The following is a 19,663-nucleotide window of genomic DNA, read 5'->3' as shown; positions in this document are numbered from 1 at the left end:
CATTGCTAATGTGGTAAATGACTATTCTAGCTGCAAATGTCTGGTTTTTGGTGCAATATCTACATGGGTGTATAGAGGCCCATTTCCAGCAACTATCACTCCAGTGTTCTAATGGTACAATGTGTTTGCTCATTGGCTCAGAAGGCTAATTGATGATTAGAAAACCCTTGTGCAATCATGTTCACACATCTGAAAACAGTTTAGCTCGTTACAGAAGCTACAAAACTGACCTTCCTTTGAGCAGATTGAGTTTCTGGAGCATCACATTTGTGGGGTCAATTAAACGCTCAAAATGGCCAGAAAAAGAGAACTTTCATCTGAAACTCGACAGTCTATTCTTGTTCTTAGAAATGAAGGCTATTCCACAAAATTGTTTGGGTGACCCCAAACTTTTGAACGGTAGTGTACATACATATATATATATATATATATACGCATGTATACATACATATATTCGCATATATACATACATATACACACACACACACACACACACACACACACACACACACACACACACACACACACACACACACACACACACACACACACACACACACACACACACACACACACACACACACACACACACACACACATATATATATAGTGCCCTCCGTAAGTATTGGAACAGTGAGTCCAATTCGTTTATTGTTGTTGTAGACTGAAAACATTTGGGTTTGACATCAAAAGATGAATATGGGACAAGAGATCAACATTTCAGCTTAGAAGATAGCACCTTTTGTTTGAACCTACCCATATTTCACGAGAGCAAAAGTATTGGAACATGTGACTGACAGGTGTGTTTTGTTCCCCAGGTGTCTCACAATGACATTGATTATTCAAACAATAAATAGCACTGAATGTCTGAGCTCAGTTTCAGATTGGGTAGGATAGGTTTTGCCTGTGCAGACTGACTTTAGAGGTGGAACCAACATGGAAACCAGAGATCTGTCTATGGGTGAAAAAGAAGCAATTGTGAATCTGAGAGAAGGTGGACAATCAAACATTGGCCGTAGCCAGTACAACCATTAGGAATGTCCCGAAGAAGAAAGAAACCACTGGTGTACTAAGCAACAGACGTGGAACAGGTAGACCAAGGAGCACATCAGCAGTTGATGACAGAAACTGTTAGTGACATCAGCAACAACCTCCAGAGGGCAGGAGTGAAGGTATCACAGAAGACTTCATGGACAGAAGGACAGAGGCTACACCAGAAGATGCAAACCACTAGGGCTGCAACAACTAATCGATTAAATCGATTAAAATAGATTATAAAAATAGTTGGCGATTAATTTAGTCATCGATTCGTTGGTTCTATGCTATGCGCAGAGGCTACTTTTTTTATTTTTTTAAATAAACCTTTATTTATAAACTGCAACATTTACGAACAGCTGAGAAACAATAATCAAAATAAGTATGGTGCCAGTATGCTGGGGTTTTTTCAATAAAATACCGGAAAGGATAGAAATGTAGTTTGTCTCTTTTATCCGATTATTAATCGACCAATCGAAGTAATAATCGACAGATTAATCGATGACCAAATTAGTTGTTAGTTGCAGCCCTACAAACCACTCGTTAGCAAGAAGAATAGGAAGGCCAGGCTGGAATTTGCCAAAAGGTACAGAGATGAGCCTCAAAAATTCTGGGAAAAAGTTTTCTGGACTGATGAGACAAAGATGAACTTCTTCCAAAGTGATGGAAAGGCGAAAGTTTGGAGAAACTTTGATCCCAAACATACAAGCTCATCTGTGGAACATAATGTCATGGCTTCTTCTGGGACGTCATCTTCATTGATGATGGCAGCAGCAAAATGAACTCAGAAGTCTACAGAAACATTTTGTTTGCTAATTTGAAGAAAGATGCAACCAAACTGGTTGGGAGATCCTTCATCATGCAGCAAGATAACGAGCCAAAACAAGCAAGGAGTTGATCAGGGGCAAGAAGTGGAAGGTTTTAGACCGGCCAAGTCAGTCTCCAGACTTCAACCCAATAGAGCATGCATTTGACCTGCTGACTGAAGGGAGTAACCCCCCCCCCCCCAACACAAACAACAACTGAAAGAGGCTGCAGTGAAAGCCTGAAAAAGCCTCACAAAAGAGGAAGAATGCAAAAGTTTGGTGATGTCAATGGCTCACAGGCTTGATGCACTTACTGAAAGCAAAGGATTTGCAACTAAATATTAAGTCTTACTCACTTTCATCTATTTTAAGTTTATATGTTCCAATGCTTTTGCTCACCTAAAACAGTGTTGTTTTCGTCAACGATGACGATGACGAAATCATTTCGTTGACGCCACTTTGTTTCATGACGATAACGAGACGGTGACGAGATAAACATGTCTCTCTGATGACGAAAACATGACGAGACGTGTGTGAGTTTTCGTTGACGAGACGAGAACGGACGAAAATGTTAGTGGGTAATTTGTCAGACGTTTAAAATGCATGACATTTCTGTTTATTGTGTGTGTCAATTAAAACCTACAAAGTATCTGCTGCTACCTACAGGCTGTAGGCAGCAGCAGATAGAATGCAGCAGGCTGCTGCATTCTATCCCTGTTTGGTCACGCCCACCAACTGGCGTGCAGTGCACAACGTGCTCAACACGTCAGACTGTTGTTACTCATCAGGCAATGGACCGCGATGGCGGCGGCAGTTTCAACACAGGGGCTCGGTGGTCGCAAACGTAGAGACGACATATGGGTGTATTTTAAATATAACCCAGCAGATAATAAAACAGAGTGTATTGTGAAGGAAGACGGTGACAAATGTGGCCACAAAATATGCGGAAAAAATACGACCAACCTTAAGCGGCACCTTAAGGCTCGCCACAAGGATATTTTTTCGAAGGTAAGTTACAAATGCTGTTAACATAATCGATAAATGTCATAGTAAGCTAATACATTAGTACGTTTTCCACATACTCCTGGCGCAAATGGGCTGCTAACTTCAGGATAAAGTTAGCTTTTGTTACGCTAACGTCAATTTATTATGTGTGTTACTTTAGCAGCATGTTTAGCCATGTTTACATTCAGTGACGGTGTGGTTATCTCTTTGTGAGTACGTTCTGTCAGCACGTACCTTGATATGTTAAACAAGTCGAGTTACTGTTATACGTAGAGTCTGCTAGCTTTAGCCTAAAAGCCACAAGTGACGTTGTGCAGCCCCAACCAGGACCTGTGCGTTTACGTTTACAGTAAAGTTGGGACACGCACGTGCGCACACACACTAAAACTAGACTAAAACCTTTTTGACTTTTCATCGACTAAAACTAGACTAAAACCCATTTGAGTTTCCGTCGACTAAAACTGGACTAAAACTATCACATATAAAAGTGACTAAAATGTGACTAAAACTAATAAGCATTTTAGTCCAAAAGACTAAGACTAAGACTAAACGTAAGATGGTTGTCAAAAACAACATTGTCCTAAAAATGTTGTGTTCCATTACAAATAATGCTGTCTTCTAAGGTGTGTATCAGATCCAGATGTAAATACCTGGAAATAAAAGCTGAAATGTTGATCTCTTGTCCTATATTCGTCTTTTGATGTCAAACCCAAATGTTCTCAGTCTTCAATAAAAATAAAGGAACTGGCCTCACTGTTCCAATACTTTTGGAGGGCACTGTGTGTGTGACCGTGTGTTTTGATTTTTTGAGGTGGTAGAATTTTTTTTTCTGCACCATGACTACGAAAGGTTGTTCAGATTGGGTCATTTAAGTAAATGTTGTGCTTGTAATGTCAAAAAAGGACACATCCTGGTCACTGAACTGAGTTTCTCACATTGCCCACAAGATGGTGGCAATTGGCCACCTGTCAGACAGCTAGCAGCTAACATCCATCCGCATATATTTGTTTCATAATATCCACAAAGTTCAGTGAGCAGGTTGTGTTATGTGTGACCGTGTGTTTGGCTTTTTGTGGTAGTTGAATTTTTTTTCTGCACCATGACTACGAAAGGTTGTTTGCATTGGGTCATATAAGTCAAATGTTGTGCTTGTAATGTCAAGTAAGGACACATCATTGTCACTGACCTGAGTTTCTCCCTTTGGCCACAAGATGGTGACAATCAGCCACCTGTCAGACAGGTTGCTAACTATTGAAATTAATGTGCCATGGCCAAATTGAAGTTACGGGCCGGGTTTTGGACACCCCTGATCTACATACTTAAGTCTATAAAAAAACCCATTTATGACCTATTTTTCACAATTTTGTTTGGATAAATGGTAAATGGGTTATACTTGTATACTCTAGCCTTTAATAGACCCCATTTTTAGACCAGTTGATCTGCCGTTTCTTTTCTTTTCTCCTCTGCCCCCCTCCCCCTTGTGGAGGGGGGGACACAGGTCCGGTAGCCATGGATGAAGTGCTGGCTGTCCAGAGTCGGGACCCGGGTGGACCGCTCGCCTGTGCATCGGTTGGGGACATCTCTGCGCTCTCTGACCCGTCTCCGCTCGGGATGGTCTCCCGCTGGCCCCACTATGGACTGGACTCTCACTATTATGTTAGATCCACTATGAACTGGACACTCACACTATTATGTTAGATCCACTATGGACTGGACTCTCACACTATTATGTTAGATCCACTATGGACTGGACTCTCACACTATTATGTTAGATCCACTATGGACTGGACTCTCACTATTATGTTCGATCCACTATGGACTGGACTCTCACTATTATGTTAGATCCACTATGGACTGGACTCTCACTATTATGTTAGATCCACTATGGACTGGACTCTCACACTATTATGTTAGATCCACTATGGACTGGACTCTCACACTATTATGTGAGATCCGCTCTGGACTGGACTCTCACATTATAAAATGATATAATGATAAATGGGTTAGATCCGGACAAGCGGTAGAAAATGGATGGATGGCACTATGGACTGGACTCTCACACTATTATGTTAGATCCACTATGGACTGGACTCTCACACTATTATGTTAGATCCACTCTGGACTGGACTCTCACATTAATATGTTAGATCCGGACAAGCGGTAGAAAATGGATGGATGGCACTATGGACTGGACTCTCACACTATTATGTTAGATCCACTATGGACTGGACTCTCACACTATTATGTTAGATCCACTATGGACTGGACTCTCTCACTATTATGTTAGATCCACTATGGACTGGACTCTCACACTATTATGTTAGATCCACTATGGACTGGACTCTCTCACTATTATGTTAGATCCACTATGGACTGGACTCTCACACTATTATTTTAGATCCACTATGGACTGGACTCTCACACTATTATGTTAGATCCACTATGGACTGGACTCTCACACTATTATTTTAGATCCACTATGGACTGGACTCTCACACTATTATGTTAGATCCACTATGGACTGGACTCTCACTATTATGTTCGATCCACTATGGACTGGACTCTCACTATTATGTTAGATCCACTATGGACTGGACTCTCACTATTATGTTAGATCCACTATGGACTGGACTCTCACACTATTATGTTAGATCCACTATGGACTGGACTCTCACACTATTATGTGAGATCCGCTCTGGACTGGACTCTCACATTATAAAATGATATAATGATAAATGGGTTAGATCCGGACAAGCGGTAGAAAATGGATGGATGGCACTATGGACTGGACTCTCACACTATTATGTTAGATCCACTATGGACTGGACTCTCACACTATTATGTTAGATCCACTCTGGACTGGACTCTCACATTAATATGTTAGATCCGGACAAGCGGTAGAAAATGGATGGATGGCACTATGGACTGGACTCTCACACTATTATGTTAGATCCACTATGGACTGGACTCTCACACTATTATGTTAGATCCACTATGGACTGGACTCTCTCACTATTATGTTAGATCCACTATGGACTGGACTCTCACACTATTATGTTAGATCCACTATGGACTGGACTCTCTCACTATTATGTTAGATCCACTATGGACTGGACTCTCACACTATTATGTTAGATCCACTATGGACTGGACTCTCACACTATTATTTTAGATCCACTATGGACTGGACTCTCACACTATTATGTTAGATCCACTCTGGACTGGACTCTCACATTAATATGTTAGATCCGGACAAGCGGTAGAAAATGGATGGATGGCACTATGGACTGGACTCTCACACTATTATGTTAGATCCACTATGGACTGGACTCTCACACTATTATGTTAGATCCACTATGGACTGGACTCTCTCACTATTATGTTAGATCCACTATGGACTGGACTCTCACACTATTATGTTAGATCCACTATGGACTGGACTCTCTCACTATTATGTTAGATCCACTATGGACTGGACTCTCACACTATTATGTGAGATCCACTATGGACTGGACTCTCACACTATTATGTGAGATCCACTATGGACTGGACTCTCACACTATTATGTTAGATCCACTATGGACTGGACTCTCACACTATTATGTTAGATCCATTCTGGACTGGACTCTCACACTATTATGTTAGATCTTCTATGGACTGGACTCTCCCACTATTATGTTCGATCCACTATGGACTGGACTCTCACTATTATGTTAGATCCACTATGGACTGGACTCTCACTATTATGTTAGATCCACTATGGACTGGACTCTCACACTATTATGTTAGATACACTATGGACTGGACTCTCACACTATTATGTGAGATCCGCTCTGGACTGGACTCTCACATTATAAAATGATATAATGATAAATGGGTTAGATCCGGACAAGCGGTAGAAAATGGATGGATGGCACTATGGACTGGACTCTCACACTATTATGTTAGATCCACTATGGACTGGACTCTCACACTATTATGTTAGATCCACTATGGACTGGACTCTCACACTATTATTTTAGATCCACTATGGACTGGACTCTCACACTATTATGTTAGATCCACTCTGGACTGGACTCTCACATTAATATGTTAGATCCGGACAAGCGGTAGAAAATGGATGGATGGCACTATGGACTGGACTCTCACACTATTATGTTAGATCCACTATGGACTGGACTCTCACACTATTATGTTAGATCCACTATGGACTGGACTCTCTCACTATTATGTTAGATCCACTATGGACTGGACTCTCACACTATTATGTTAGATCCACTATGGACTGGACTCTCTCACTATTATGTTAGATCCACTATGGACTGGACTCTCACACTATTATGTTAGATCCACTCTGGACTGGACTCTCACACTATTATTTTAGATCCACTATGGACTGGACTCTCACACTATTATGTTAGATCCACTCTGGACTGGACTCTCACACTATTATGTTAGATCCACTATGGACTGGACTCTCACACTATTATGTTAGATCCACTATGGACTGGACTCTCACACTATTATTTTAGATCCACTATGGACTGGACTCTCACACTATTATGTTAGATCCACTCTGGACTGGACTCTCACATTAATATGTTGAATCCGGACAAGCGGTAGAAAATGGATGGATGGCACTATGGACTGGACTCTCACACTATTATGTTAGATCCACTATGGACTGGACTCTCACACTATTATGTTAGATCCACTATGGACTGGACTCTCTCACTATTATGTTAGATCCACTATGGACTGGACTCTCACACTATTATGTTAGATCCACTATGGACTGGACTCTCTCACTATTATGTTAGATCCACTATGGACTGGACTCTCACACTATTATGTGAGATCCACTATGGACTGGACTCTCACACTATTATGTGAGATCCACTATGGACTGGACTCTCACACTATTATGTTAGATCCACTATGGACTGGACTCTCACACTATTATGTTAGATCCATTCTGGACTGGACTCTCACACTATTATGTTAGATCTTCTATGGACTGGACTCTCCCACTATTATGTTAGATCCACTATGGACTGGACTCTCACTATTATGTTAGATCCACTATGGACTGGAATCGCACACTATTATGTTAGATCCACTATGGACTGGACTCTCACAGACTCACACTATTATGTTAGATCCACTATGGACTGGACTCTCACACTATTATGTTAGATACACTATGGACTGGACTATCACACTATTATGTTAGATCCACTATGGGCTGGACTCTCACACTATTATGTGAGATCCACTATGGACTGGAATCGCACACTATTATGTTAGATCCACTATGGACTGGACTCTCACAGACTCACACTATTATGTTAGATACACTATGGACTGGACTCTCACACTATTATGTTAGATCCACTATGGACTGGACTCTCACAGACTCACACTATTATGTTAGATCCACTATGGACTGGACTCTCACACTATTATGTTAGATCCACTATGGACTGGACTCTCACACTATTATGTTAGATACACTATGGACTGGACTCTCACACTATTATGTTAGATCCACTATGGACTGGACTATCACACTATTATGTTAGATCCACTATGGACTGGACTCTCACACTATTATGTGAGATCCACTATGGACTGGAATCGCACACTATTATGTTAGATCCACTATGGACTGGACTCTCACAGACTCACACTATTATGTTAGATACACTATGGACTGGACTCTCACACTATTATGTTAGATCCACTATGGACTGGACTCTCACACTATTATGTTAGATCCACTATGGACTGGACTCTCACACTATTATGTGAGATCCACTATGGACTGGAATCGCACACTATTATGTTAGATCCACTATGGACTGGACTCTCACAGACTCACACTATTATGTTAGATACACTATGGACTGGACTCTCACACTATTATGTTAGATCCACTATGGACTGGACTCTCACAGACTCACACTATTATGTTAGATCCACTATGGACTGGACTCTCACACTATTATGTTAGATCCACTATGGACTGGACTATCACACTATTATGTTAGATCCACTATGGACTGGACTCTCACACTATTATGTGAGATCCACTATGGACTGGAATCGCACACTATTATGTTAGATCCACTATGGACTGGACTCTCACACTATTATGTTAGATCCACTATGGACTGGACTCTCACACTATTATGTTAGATACACTATGGACTGGACTCTCACACTATTATGTTAGATCCACTATGGACTGGACTCTCACACTATTATGTTAGATCCACTATGGACTGGACTCTCACACTATTATGTTAGATCCACTCTGGACTGGACTCTCACATTAATATGTTAGATCCGGACAAGCGGTAGAAAATGGATGGATGGCACTATGGACTGGACTCTCACACTATTATGTTAGATCCACTATGGACTGGACTCTCACACTATTATGTTAGATCCACTATGGACTGGACTCTCTCACTATTATGTTAGATCCACTATGGACTGGACTCTCACACTATTATGTTAGATCCACTATGGACTGGACTCTCTCACTATTATGTTAGATCCACTATGGACTGGACTCTCACACTATTATGTGAGATCCACTATGGACTGGACTCTCACACTATTATGTGAGATCCACTATGGACTGGACTCTCACACTATTATGTTAGATCCACTATGGACTGGACTCTCACACTATTATGTTAGATCCATTCTGGACTGGACTCTCACACTATTATGTTAGATCTTCTATGGACTGGACTCTCCCACTATTATGTTCGATCCACTATGGACTGGACTCTCACTATTATGTTAGATCCACTATGGACTGGACTCTCACTATTATGTTAGATCCACTATGGACTGGACTCTCACACTATTATGTTAGATCCACTATGGACTGGACTCTCACACTATTATGTGAGATCCGCTCTGGACTGGACTCTCACATTATAAAATGATATAATGATAAATGGGTTAGATCCGGACAAGCGGTAGAAAATGGATGGATGGCACTATGGACTGGACTCTCACACTATTATGTTAGATCCACTATGGACTGGACTCTCACACTATTATGTTAGATCCACTATGGACTGGACTCTCACACTATTATTTTAGATCCACTATGGACTGGACTCTCACATTAATATGTTAGATCCGGACAAGCGGTAGAAAATGGATGGATGGCACTATGGACTGGACTCTCACACTATTATGTTAGATCCACTATGGACTGGACTCTCACACTATTATGTTAGATCCACTATGGACTGGACTCTCTCACTATTATGTTAGATCCACTATGGACTGGACTCTCACACTATTATGTTAGATCCACTATGGACTGGACTCTCTCACTATTATGTTAGATCCACTATGGACTGGACTCTCACACTATTATGTTAGATCCACTCTGGACTGGACTCTCACACTATTATTTTAGATCCACTATGGACTGGACTCTCACACTATTATGTTAGATCCACTCTGGACTGGACTCTCACACTATTATGTTAGATCCACTATGGACTGGACTCTCACACTATTATGTTAGATCCACTATGGACTGGACTCTCACACTATTATGTTAGATCCACTATGGACTGGACTCTCTCACTATTATGTTAGATCCACTATGGACTGGACTCTCACACTATTATGTGAGATCCACTATGGACTGGACTCTCACACTATTATGTGAGATCCACTATGGACTGGACTCTCACACTATTATGTTAGATCCACTATGGACTGGACTCTCACACTATTATGTTAGATCCATTCTGGACTGGACTCTCACACTATTATGTTAGATCTTCTATGGACTGGACTCTCCCACTATTATGTTAGATCCACTATGGACTGGGCTCTCACTATTATGTTAGATCGACTATGGACTGGAATCGCACACTATTATGTTAGATCCACTATGGACTGGACTCTCACAGACTCACACTATTATGTTAGATCCACTATGGACTGGACTCTCACACTATTATGTTAGATACACTATGGACTGGACTATCACACTATTATGTTAGATCCACTATGGACTGGACTCTCACACTATTATGTGAGATCCACTATGGACTGGAATCGCACACTATTATGTTAGATCCACTATGGACTGGACTCTCACAGACTCACACTATTATGTTAGATACACTATGGACTGGACTCTCACACTATTATGTTAGATCCACTATGGACTGGACTCTCACAGACTCACACTATTATGTTAGATCCACTATGGACTGGACTCTCACACTATTATGTTAGATCCACTATGGACTGGACTCTCACACTATTATGTTAGATACACTATGGACTGGACTCTCACACTATTATGTTAGATCCACTATGGACTGGACTATCACACTATTATGTTAGATCCACTATGGACTGGACTCTCACACTATTATGTGAGATCCACTATGGACTGGAATCGCACACTATTATGTTAGATCCACTATGGACTGGACTCTCACAGACTCACACTATTATGTTAGATACACTATGGACTGGACTCTCACACTATTATGTTAGATCCACTATGGACTGGACTCTCACACTATTATGTTAGATCCACTATGGACTGGACTCTCACACTATTATGTGAGATCCACTATGGACTGGAATCGCACACTATTATGTTAGATCCACTATGGACTGGACTCTCACAGACTCACACTATTATGTTAGATACACTATGGACTGGACTCTCACACTATTATGTTAGATCCACTATGGACTGGACTCTCACAGACTCACACTATTATGTTAGATCCACTATGGACTGGACTCTCACACTATTATGTTAGATCCACTATGGACTGGACTATCACACTATTATGTTAGATCCACTATGGACTGGACTCTCACACTATTATGTGAGATCCACTATGGACTGGAATCGCACACTATTATGTTAGATCCACTATGGACTGGACTCTCACACTATTATGTTAGATCCACTATGGACTGGACTCTCACACTATTATGTTAGATACACTATGGACTGGACTCTCACACTATTATGTTAGATCCACTATGGACTGGACTCTCACACTATTATGTTAGATCCACTATGGACTGGACTCTCACACTATTATGTTAGATCCACTATGGACTGGACTCTCACACTATTATTTTAGATCCACTATGGACTGGACTCTCACACTATTATGTTAGATCCACTCTGGACTGGACTCTCACATTAATATGTTAGATCCGGACAAGCGGTAGAAAATGGATGGATGGCACTATGGACTGGACTCTCACACTATTATGTTAGATCCACTATGGACTGGACTCTCACACTATTATGTTAGATCCACTATGGACTGGACTCTCTCACTATTATGTGAGATCCACTATGGACTGGACTCTCACACTATTATGTGAGATCCACTATGGACTGGACTCTCACACTATTATGTTAGATCCACTATGGACTGGACTCTCACACTATTATGTTAGATCCATTCTGGACTGGACTCTCACACTATTATGTTAGATCTTCTATGGACTGGACTCTCCCACTATTATGTTCGATCCACTATGGACTGGACTCTCACTATTATGTTAGATCCACTATGGACTGGACTCTCACTATTATGTTAGATCCACTATGGACTGGACTCTCACACTATTATGTTAGATCCACTATGGACTGGACTCTCACACTATTATGTGAGATCCGCTCTGGACTGGACTCTCACATTATAAAATGATATAATGATAAATGGGTTAGATCCGGACAAGCGGTAGAAAATGGATGGATGGCACTATGGACTGGACTCTCACACTATTATGTTAGATCCACTATGGACTGGACTCTCACACTATTATGTTAGATCCACTATGGACTGGACTCTCTCACTATTATGTTAGATCCACTATGGACTGGACTCTCACACTATTATGTTAGATCCACTATGGACTGGACTCTCTCACTATTATGTTAGATCCACTATGGACTGGACTCTCACACTATTATGTTAGATCCACTATGGACTGGACTCTCACACTATTATTTTAGATCCACTATGGACTGGACTCTCACACTATTATGTTAGATCCACTCTGGACTGGACTCTCACACTATTATGTTAGATCCACTATGGACTGGACTCTCACACTATTATGTTAGATCCACTATGGACTGGACTCTCACACTATTATTTTAGATCCACTATGGACTGGACTCTCACACTATTATGTTAGATCCACTCTGGACTGGACTCTCACATTAATATGTTAGATCCGGACAAGCGGTAGAAAATGGATGGATGGCACTATGGACTGGACTCTCACACTATTATGTTAGATCCACTATGGACTGGACTCTCACACTATTATGTTAGATCCACTATGGACTGGACTCTCTCACTATTATGTTAGATCCACTATGGACTGGACTCTCACACTATTATGTTAGATCCACTATGGACTGGACTCTCTCACTATTATGTTAGATCCACTATGGACTGGACTCTCACACTATTATGTGAGATCCACTATGGACTGGACTCTCACACTATTATGTGAGATCCACTATGGACTGGACTCTCACACTATTATGTTAGATCCACTATGGACTGGACTCTCACACTATTATGTTAGATCCATTCTGGACTGGACTCTCACACTATTATGTTAGATCTTCTATGGACTGGACTCTCCCACTATTATGTTAGATCCACTATGGACTGGACTCTCACTATTATGTTAGATCCACTATGGACTGGAATCGCACACTATTATGTTAGATCCACTATGGACTGGACTCTCACAGACTCACACTATTATGTTAGATCCACTATGGACTGGACTCTCACACTATTATGTTAGATACACTATGGACTGGACTATCACACTATTATGTTAGATCCACTATGGACTGGACTCTCACACTATTATGTGAGATCCACTATGGACTGGAATCGCACACTATTATGTTAGATCCACTATGGACTGGACTCTCACAGACTCACACTATTATGTTAGATACACTATGGACTGGACTCTCACACTATTATGTTAGATCCACTATGGACTGGACTCTCACAGACTCACACTATTATGTTAGATCCACTATGGACTGGACTCTCACACTATTATGTTAGATCCACTATGGACTGGACTCTCACACTATTATGTTAGATACACTATGGACTGGACTCTCACACTATTATGTTAGATCCACTATGGACTGGACTATCACACTATTATGTTAGATCCACTATGGACTGGACTCTCACACTATTATGTGAGATCCACTATGGACTGGAATCGCACACTATTATGTTAGATCCACTATGGACTGGACTCTCACAGACTCACACTATTATGTTAGATACACTATGGACTGGACTCTCACACTATTATGTTAGATCCACTATGGACTGGACTATCACACTATTATGTTAGATCCACTATGGACTGGACTCTCACACTATTATGTGAGATCCACTATGGACTGGAATCGCACACTATTATGTTAGATCCACTATGGACTGGACTCTCACAGACTCACACTATTATGTTAGATACACTATGGACTGGACTCTCACACTATTATGTTAGATCCACTATGGACTGGACTCTCACAGACTCACACTATTATGTTAGATCCACTATGGACTGGACTCTCACACTATTATGTTAGATCCACTATGGACTGGACTCTCACACTATTATGTTAGATCCACTATGGACTGGACTATCACACTATTATGTTAGATCCACTATGGACTGGACTCTCACACTATTATGTGAGATCCACTATGGACTGGAATCGCACACTATTATGTTAGATCCACTATGGACTGGACTCTCACACTATTATGTTAGATCCACTATGGACTGGACTCTCACACTATTATGTTAGATCCACTATGGACTGGACTCTCACACTATTATGTTAGATCCACTATGGACTGGACTCTCACACTATTATGTTAGATCCACTATGGACTGGACTCTCACACTATTATGTTAGATCCACTATGGACTGGACTCTCACACTATTATGTTAGATCCACTATGGACTGGACTCTCACACTATTATGTTAGATACACTATGGACTGGACTATCACACTATTATGTTAGATCCACTATGGACTGGACTCTCACACTATTATGTGAGATCCACTATGGACTGGAATCGCACACTATTATGTTAGATCCACTATGGACTGGACTCTCACGCTATTATGTTAGATACACTATGGACTGGACTCTCACACTATTATGTTAGATCCACTATGGACTGGACTATCACAGACTCACACTATTATGTTAGATCCACTATGGACTGGACTCTCACACTATTATGTGAGATCCACTATGGACTGGAATCGCACACTATTATGTAAGATCCACTATGGACTGGACTCTCACAGACTCACACTATTATGTTAGATACACTATGGACTGGACTCTCACACTATTATGTTAGATCCACTACGGACTGGACTGTCACACTATTATGTTAGATCCACTCTGGACTGGACTCTCACACTATTATGTTAGATCCACTCTGGACTGGACTCTCACACTATTATGTGAGATCCACTATGGACTGGAATCTCACACTATTATGTTAGATCCACTATGGACTGGACTCTCACAGACTCACACTATTATGTTAGATCCACTATGGACTGGACTCTCACACTATTATGTTAGATCCACTATGGACTGGATTCTCACAGACTCACACTATTATGTTAGATCCACTATGGACTGGACTCTCACACTATTATGTTAGATCCACTATGGACTGGACTCTCACAGACTCACACTATTATGTTAGATCCACTATGGACTGGACTCTCACAGACTCACACTATTATGTTAGATCCACTATGGACTGGACTCTCACACTATTATGTTAGATCCACTATGGACTGGACTCTCACAGACTCACACTATTATGTTAGATCCACTATGGACTGGACTCTCACACTATTATGTTAGATCCACTATGGACTGGACTCTCACAGACTCACACTATTATGTTAGATCCACTATGGACTGGACTCTCACAGACTCACACTATTATGTTAGATACACTATGGACTGGACTCTCACACTATAATGTTAGATCCACTATGGACTGGACTATCACACTATTATGTTAGATCCACTATGGACTGGACTCTCACACTATTATGTGAGATCCACTATGGACTGGAATCGCACACTATTATGTTAGATCCACTATGGACTGGACTCTCACAGACTCACACTATTATGTTAGATCCACTATGGACTGGACTCTCACACTATTATGTTAGATCCACTATGGACTGGACTCTCACAGACTCACACTATTATGTTAGATCCACTATGGACTGGACTCTCACACTATTATGTTAGATCCACTATGGACTGGACTCTCACACTATTATGTTAGATCCACTATGGACTGGACTATCACACTATTATGTTAGATCCACTATGGACTGGACTCTCACACTATTATGTGAGATCCACTATGGACTGGAATCGCACACTATTATGTTAGATCCACTATGGACTGGACTCTCACACTATTATGTTAGATCCACTATGGACTGGACTCTCACACTATTATGTTAGATACACTATGGACTGGACTCTCACACTATTATGTTAGATCCACTATGGACTGGACTCTCACACTATTATGTTAGATCCACTATGGACTGGACTCTCACACTATTATGTTAGATCCACTATGGACTGGACTCTCACACTATTATGTTAGATCCACTATGGACTGGACTCTCACACTATTATGTTAGATACACTATGGACTGGACTATCACACTATTATGTTAGATCCACTATGGACTGGACTCTCACACTATTATGTGAGATCCACTATGGACTGGAATCGCACACTATTATGTTAGATCCACTATGGACTGGACTCTCACACTATTATGTTGGATACACTATGGACTGGACTCTCACACTATTATGTTAGATCCACTATGGACTGGACTATCACACTATTATGTTAGATCCACTATGGACTGGACTCTCACACTATTATGTGAGATCCACTATGGACTGGAATCGCACACTATTATGTAAGATCCACTATGGACTGGACTCTCACAGACTCACACTATTATGTTAGATACACTATGGACTGGACTCTCACACTATTATGTTAGATCCACTATGGACTGGACTCTCACAGACTCACACTATTATGTTAGATCCACTATGGACTGGACTCTCACACTATTATGTTAGATCCACTACGGACTGGACTGTCACACTATTATGTTAGATCCACTCTGGACTGGACTCTCACACTATTATGTTAGATCCACTCTGGACTGGACTCTCACAATATTATGTGAGATCCACTATGGACTGGAATCGCACACTATTATGTTAGATCCACTATGGACTGGACTCTCACAGACTCACACTATTATGTTAGATCCACTATGGACTGGACTCTCACACTATTATGTTAGATCCACTATGGACTGGACTCTCACAGACTCACACTATTATGTTAGATCCACTATGGACTGGACTCTCACACTATTATGTTAGATCCACTATGGACTGGACTCTCACACTATTATGTTAGATACACTATGGACTGGACTATCACACTATTATGTTAGATCCACTATGGACTGGACTCTCACACTATTATGTGAGATCCACTATGGACTGGAATCGCACACTATTATGTTAGATCCACTATGGACTGGACTCTCACACTATTATGTTAGATCCACTATGGACTGGACTCTCACACTATTATGTTAGATACACTATGGACTGGACTATCACACTATTATGTTAGATCCACTATGGACTGGACTCTCACACTATTATGTGAGATCCACTATGGACTGGAATCGCACACTATTATGTTAGATCCACTATGGACTGGACTCTCACACTATTATGTTAGATCCACTATGGACTGGACTCTCACACTATTATGTTAGATCCACTATGAACTGGACTCTCACACTATTATGTTAGATCCACTATGGACTGGACTCTCTCACTATTATGTTAGATCCACTATGGACTGGACTCTCACACTATTATGTGAGATCCACTATGGACTGGACTCTCACACTATTATGTGAGATCCACTACGGACTGGACTCTCACACTATTATGTTAGATCCACTCTGGACTGGACTCTCACACTATTATGTTAGATCCATTCTGGACTGGACTCTCACACTATTATGTTAGATCCATTCTGGACTGGACTCTCACACTATTATGTTAGATCCATTCTGGACTGGACTCTCACACTATTATGTTAGATCCATTCTGGACTGGACTCTCACACTATTATGTTAGATCCACTCTGGACTGGACTCTCACACTATTATGTGAGATCCGCTATGGACTGGAATCGCACACTATTATGTTAGATCCACTATGGACTGGACTCTCACACTATTATGTTAGATCCACTATGGACTGGACTCTCACACTATTAATTAGATCCACTCGACGTCCATTGCACTGGTCGCCCAGGGGGCGGGGGGGGGGGGGGGGGGGGTCCCACATCTGGGGTCCCCTCCAAGGTTTCTCATTGTCATCCCATCGGGTTGAGTTTTTCCTCGCCCTGATGTGGGATCTGAGCCGAGGACGTCATCGTGGCTTGTGCAGCCCTTTGAGACACTCGTTACTTAGGGCTATATAAATGAACTTTGATTGATTGATTGACCATACTTGAGCGGAGGCCTGAAGGTTAAAACAAAATCGACATATTGTATTGGTTTTGAATATGGATATATATAGTTTATCGTGAATATGACGTGTGCGGCCCTCAGACACCACGTGACTGCGCGCACACGCACGCCGATTCCTCCCATCGCCATCATTTGGCAGAAACATCTGGGCTTTTATTCAACATCGGCAGTGGGCGGCCGGTGACGTCAGACAAGTATATAGTGACGTCACGGTGGGCACAACAATGGATGCAGACAGATGCTAACAGCTGGAGAGCCACATTTCGGCTTCTTACCGCGATCACGTTGACGAAGGTGGTCTTCCCGGAGTACTGCAGCCCCACCAGGGTCAGCTCCATCTCCTCCTTCCAGAAGAGCGCCTTGAACCAGTCCAGCAGCTTGTTGATGAGCGCTATCATCCTCGTCGTCCGCTGCAGCTGTTGTTGCTAATGCTAATGCTAATGCTAGGCTAGCTGGCTAACGCCCCGACGATGTTTTCGCAGCGTGACAAGCTTGAGAACGGCGACGGACAAGCGAAACCGCGCCGTCGGCGTTTTACCGCGGGGCCGAAAGGGAGAGGTCTTTGGTTCGTGCTCCGCAGCGAAAAAAACCCACCGCCGTCTTTTTCTGCCTTTTTCCGCTGCTGTTTACTAGCGAGAAGCGACGCCTTTTACCGGCAAGACACCCCGAATGAGGCGCACTTCCGGTCGTTTCAACAAAATAAAAGCCCAGGAAGACCCGTTCCAAACAGAAATGGTCACATCAAGAACTAAAACGTAAGGTTCATTTCATTTTTTCATTTATTTATTTATTTCAGGCAATGACATGAAAAAGTACAAAGTTGACAACACATAATAATATGAATTAATATAGTGCAAAAGGTCATGTATAGCAGAGGTCCCCAACCACCGGGCCACGGCCCGGTACCGGTCTGTGGATCGATTGGTACAGGGCCGCACAAGAAATATATTTTTAAAAAATGTTTTTTTTTTTTTTTATTAAATCAACATAAAAAACACATGATACACTTACAATTAGTACACCAACCCAAAAAACCTCCCTCCCCCATTCACATTCATTCACACAAAAGGGTT

The 19,663-nt window shown here is 41.6% G+C and overlaps 1 protein-coding gene across 1 annotated transcript in view; it reads right to left on the bottom strand.

Moving 5' to 3' along the window:
• Nucleotides 1-19,275, bottom strand: part of LOC133653416 (ADP-ribosylation factor-like protein 8A) — a 26,176-nt gene extending 6,901 nt beyond the window's left edge. The window contains exon 1 of the mRNA XM_062052647.1: nucleotides 18,866-19,275. Coding sequence (XP_061908631.1) covers nucleotides 18,866-18,988 — 123 coding nt within the window. The 5' untranslated portion in view covers nucleotides 18,989-19,275. The remainder of the gene's footprint in view (nucleotides 1-18,865) is intronic.
• Nucleotides 19,276-19,663: the final 388 nt, after the last annotated feature.

The sequence above is a fragment of the Entelurus aequoreus genome, linkage group LG07 (assembly GCF_033978785.1).
Source record: "Entelurus aequoreus isolate RoL-2023_Sb linkage group LG07, RoL_Eaeq_v1.1, whole genome shotgun sequence".
NCBI classification, from domain to species: domain Eukaryota; kingdom Metazoa; phylum Chordata; class Actinopteri; order Syngnathiformes; family Syngnathidae; genus Entelurus; species Entelurus aequoreus.
This window is presented reverse-complemented; position numbering and strand designations above follow the sequence as displayed.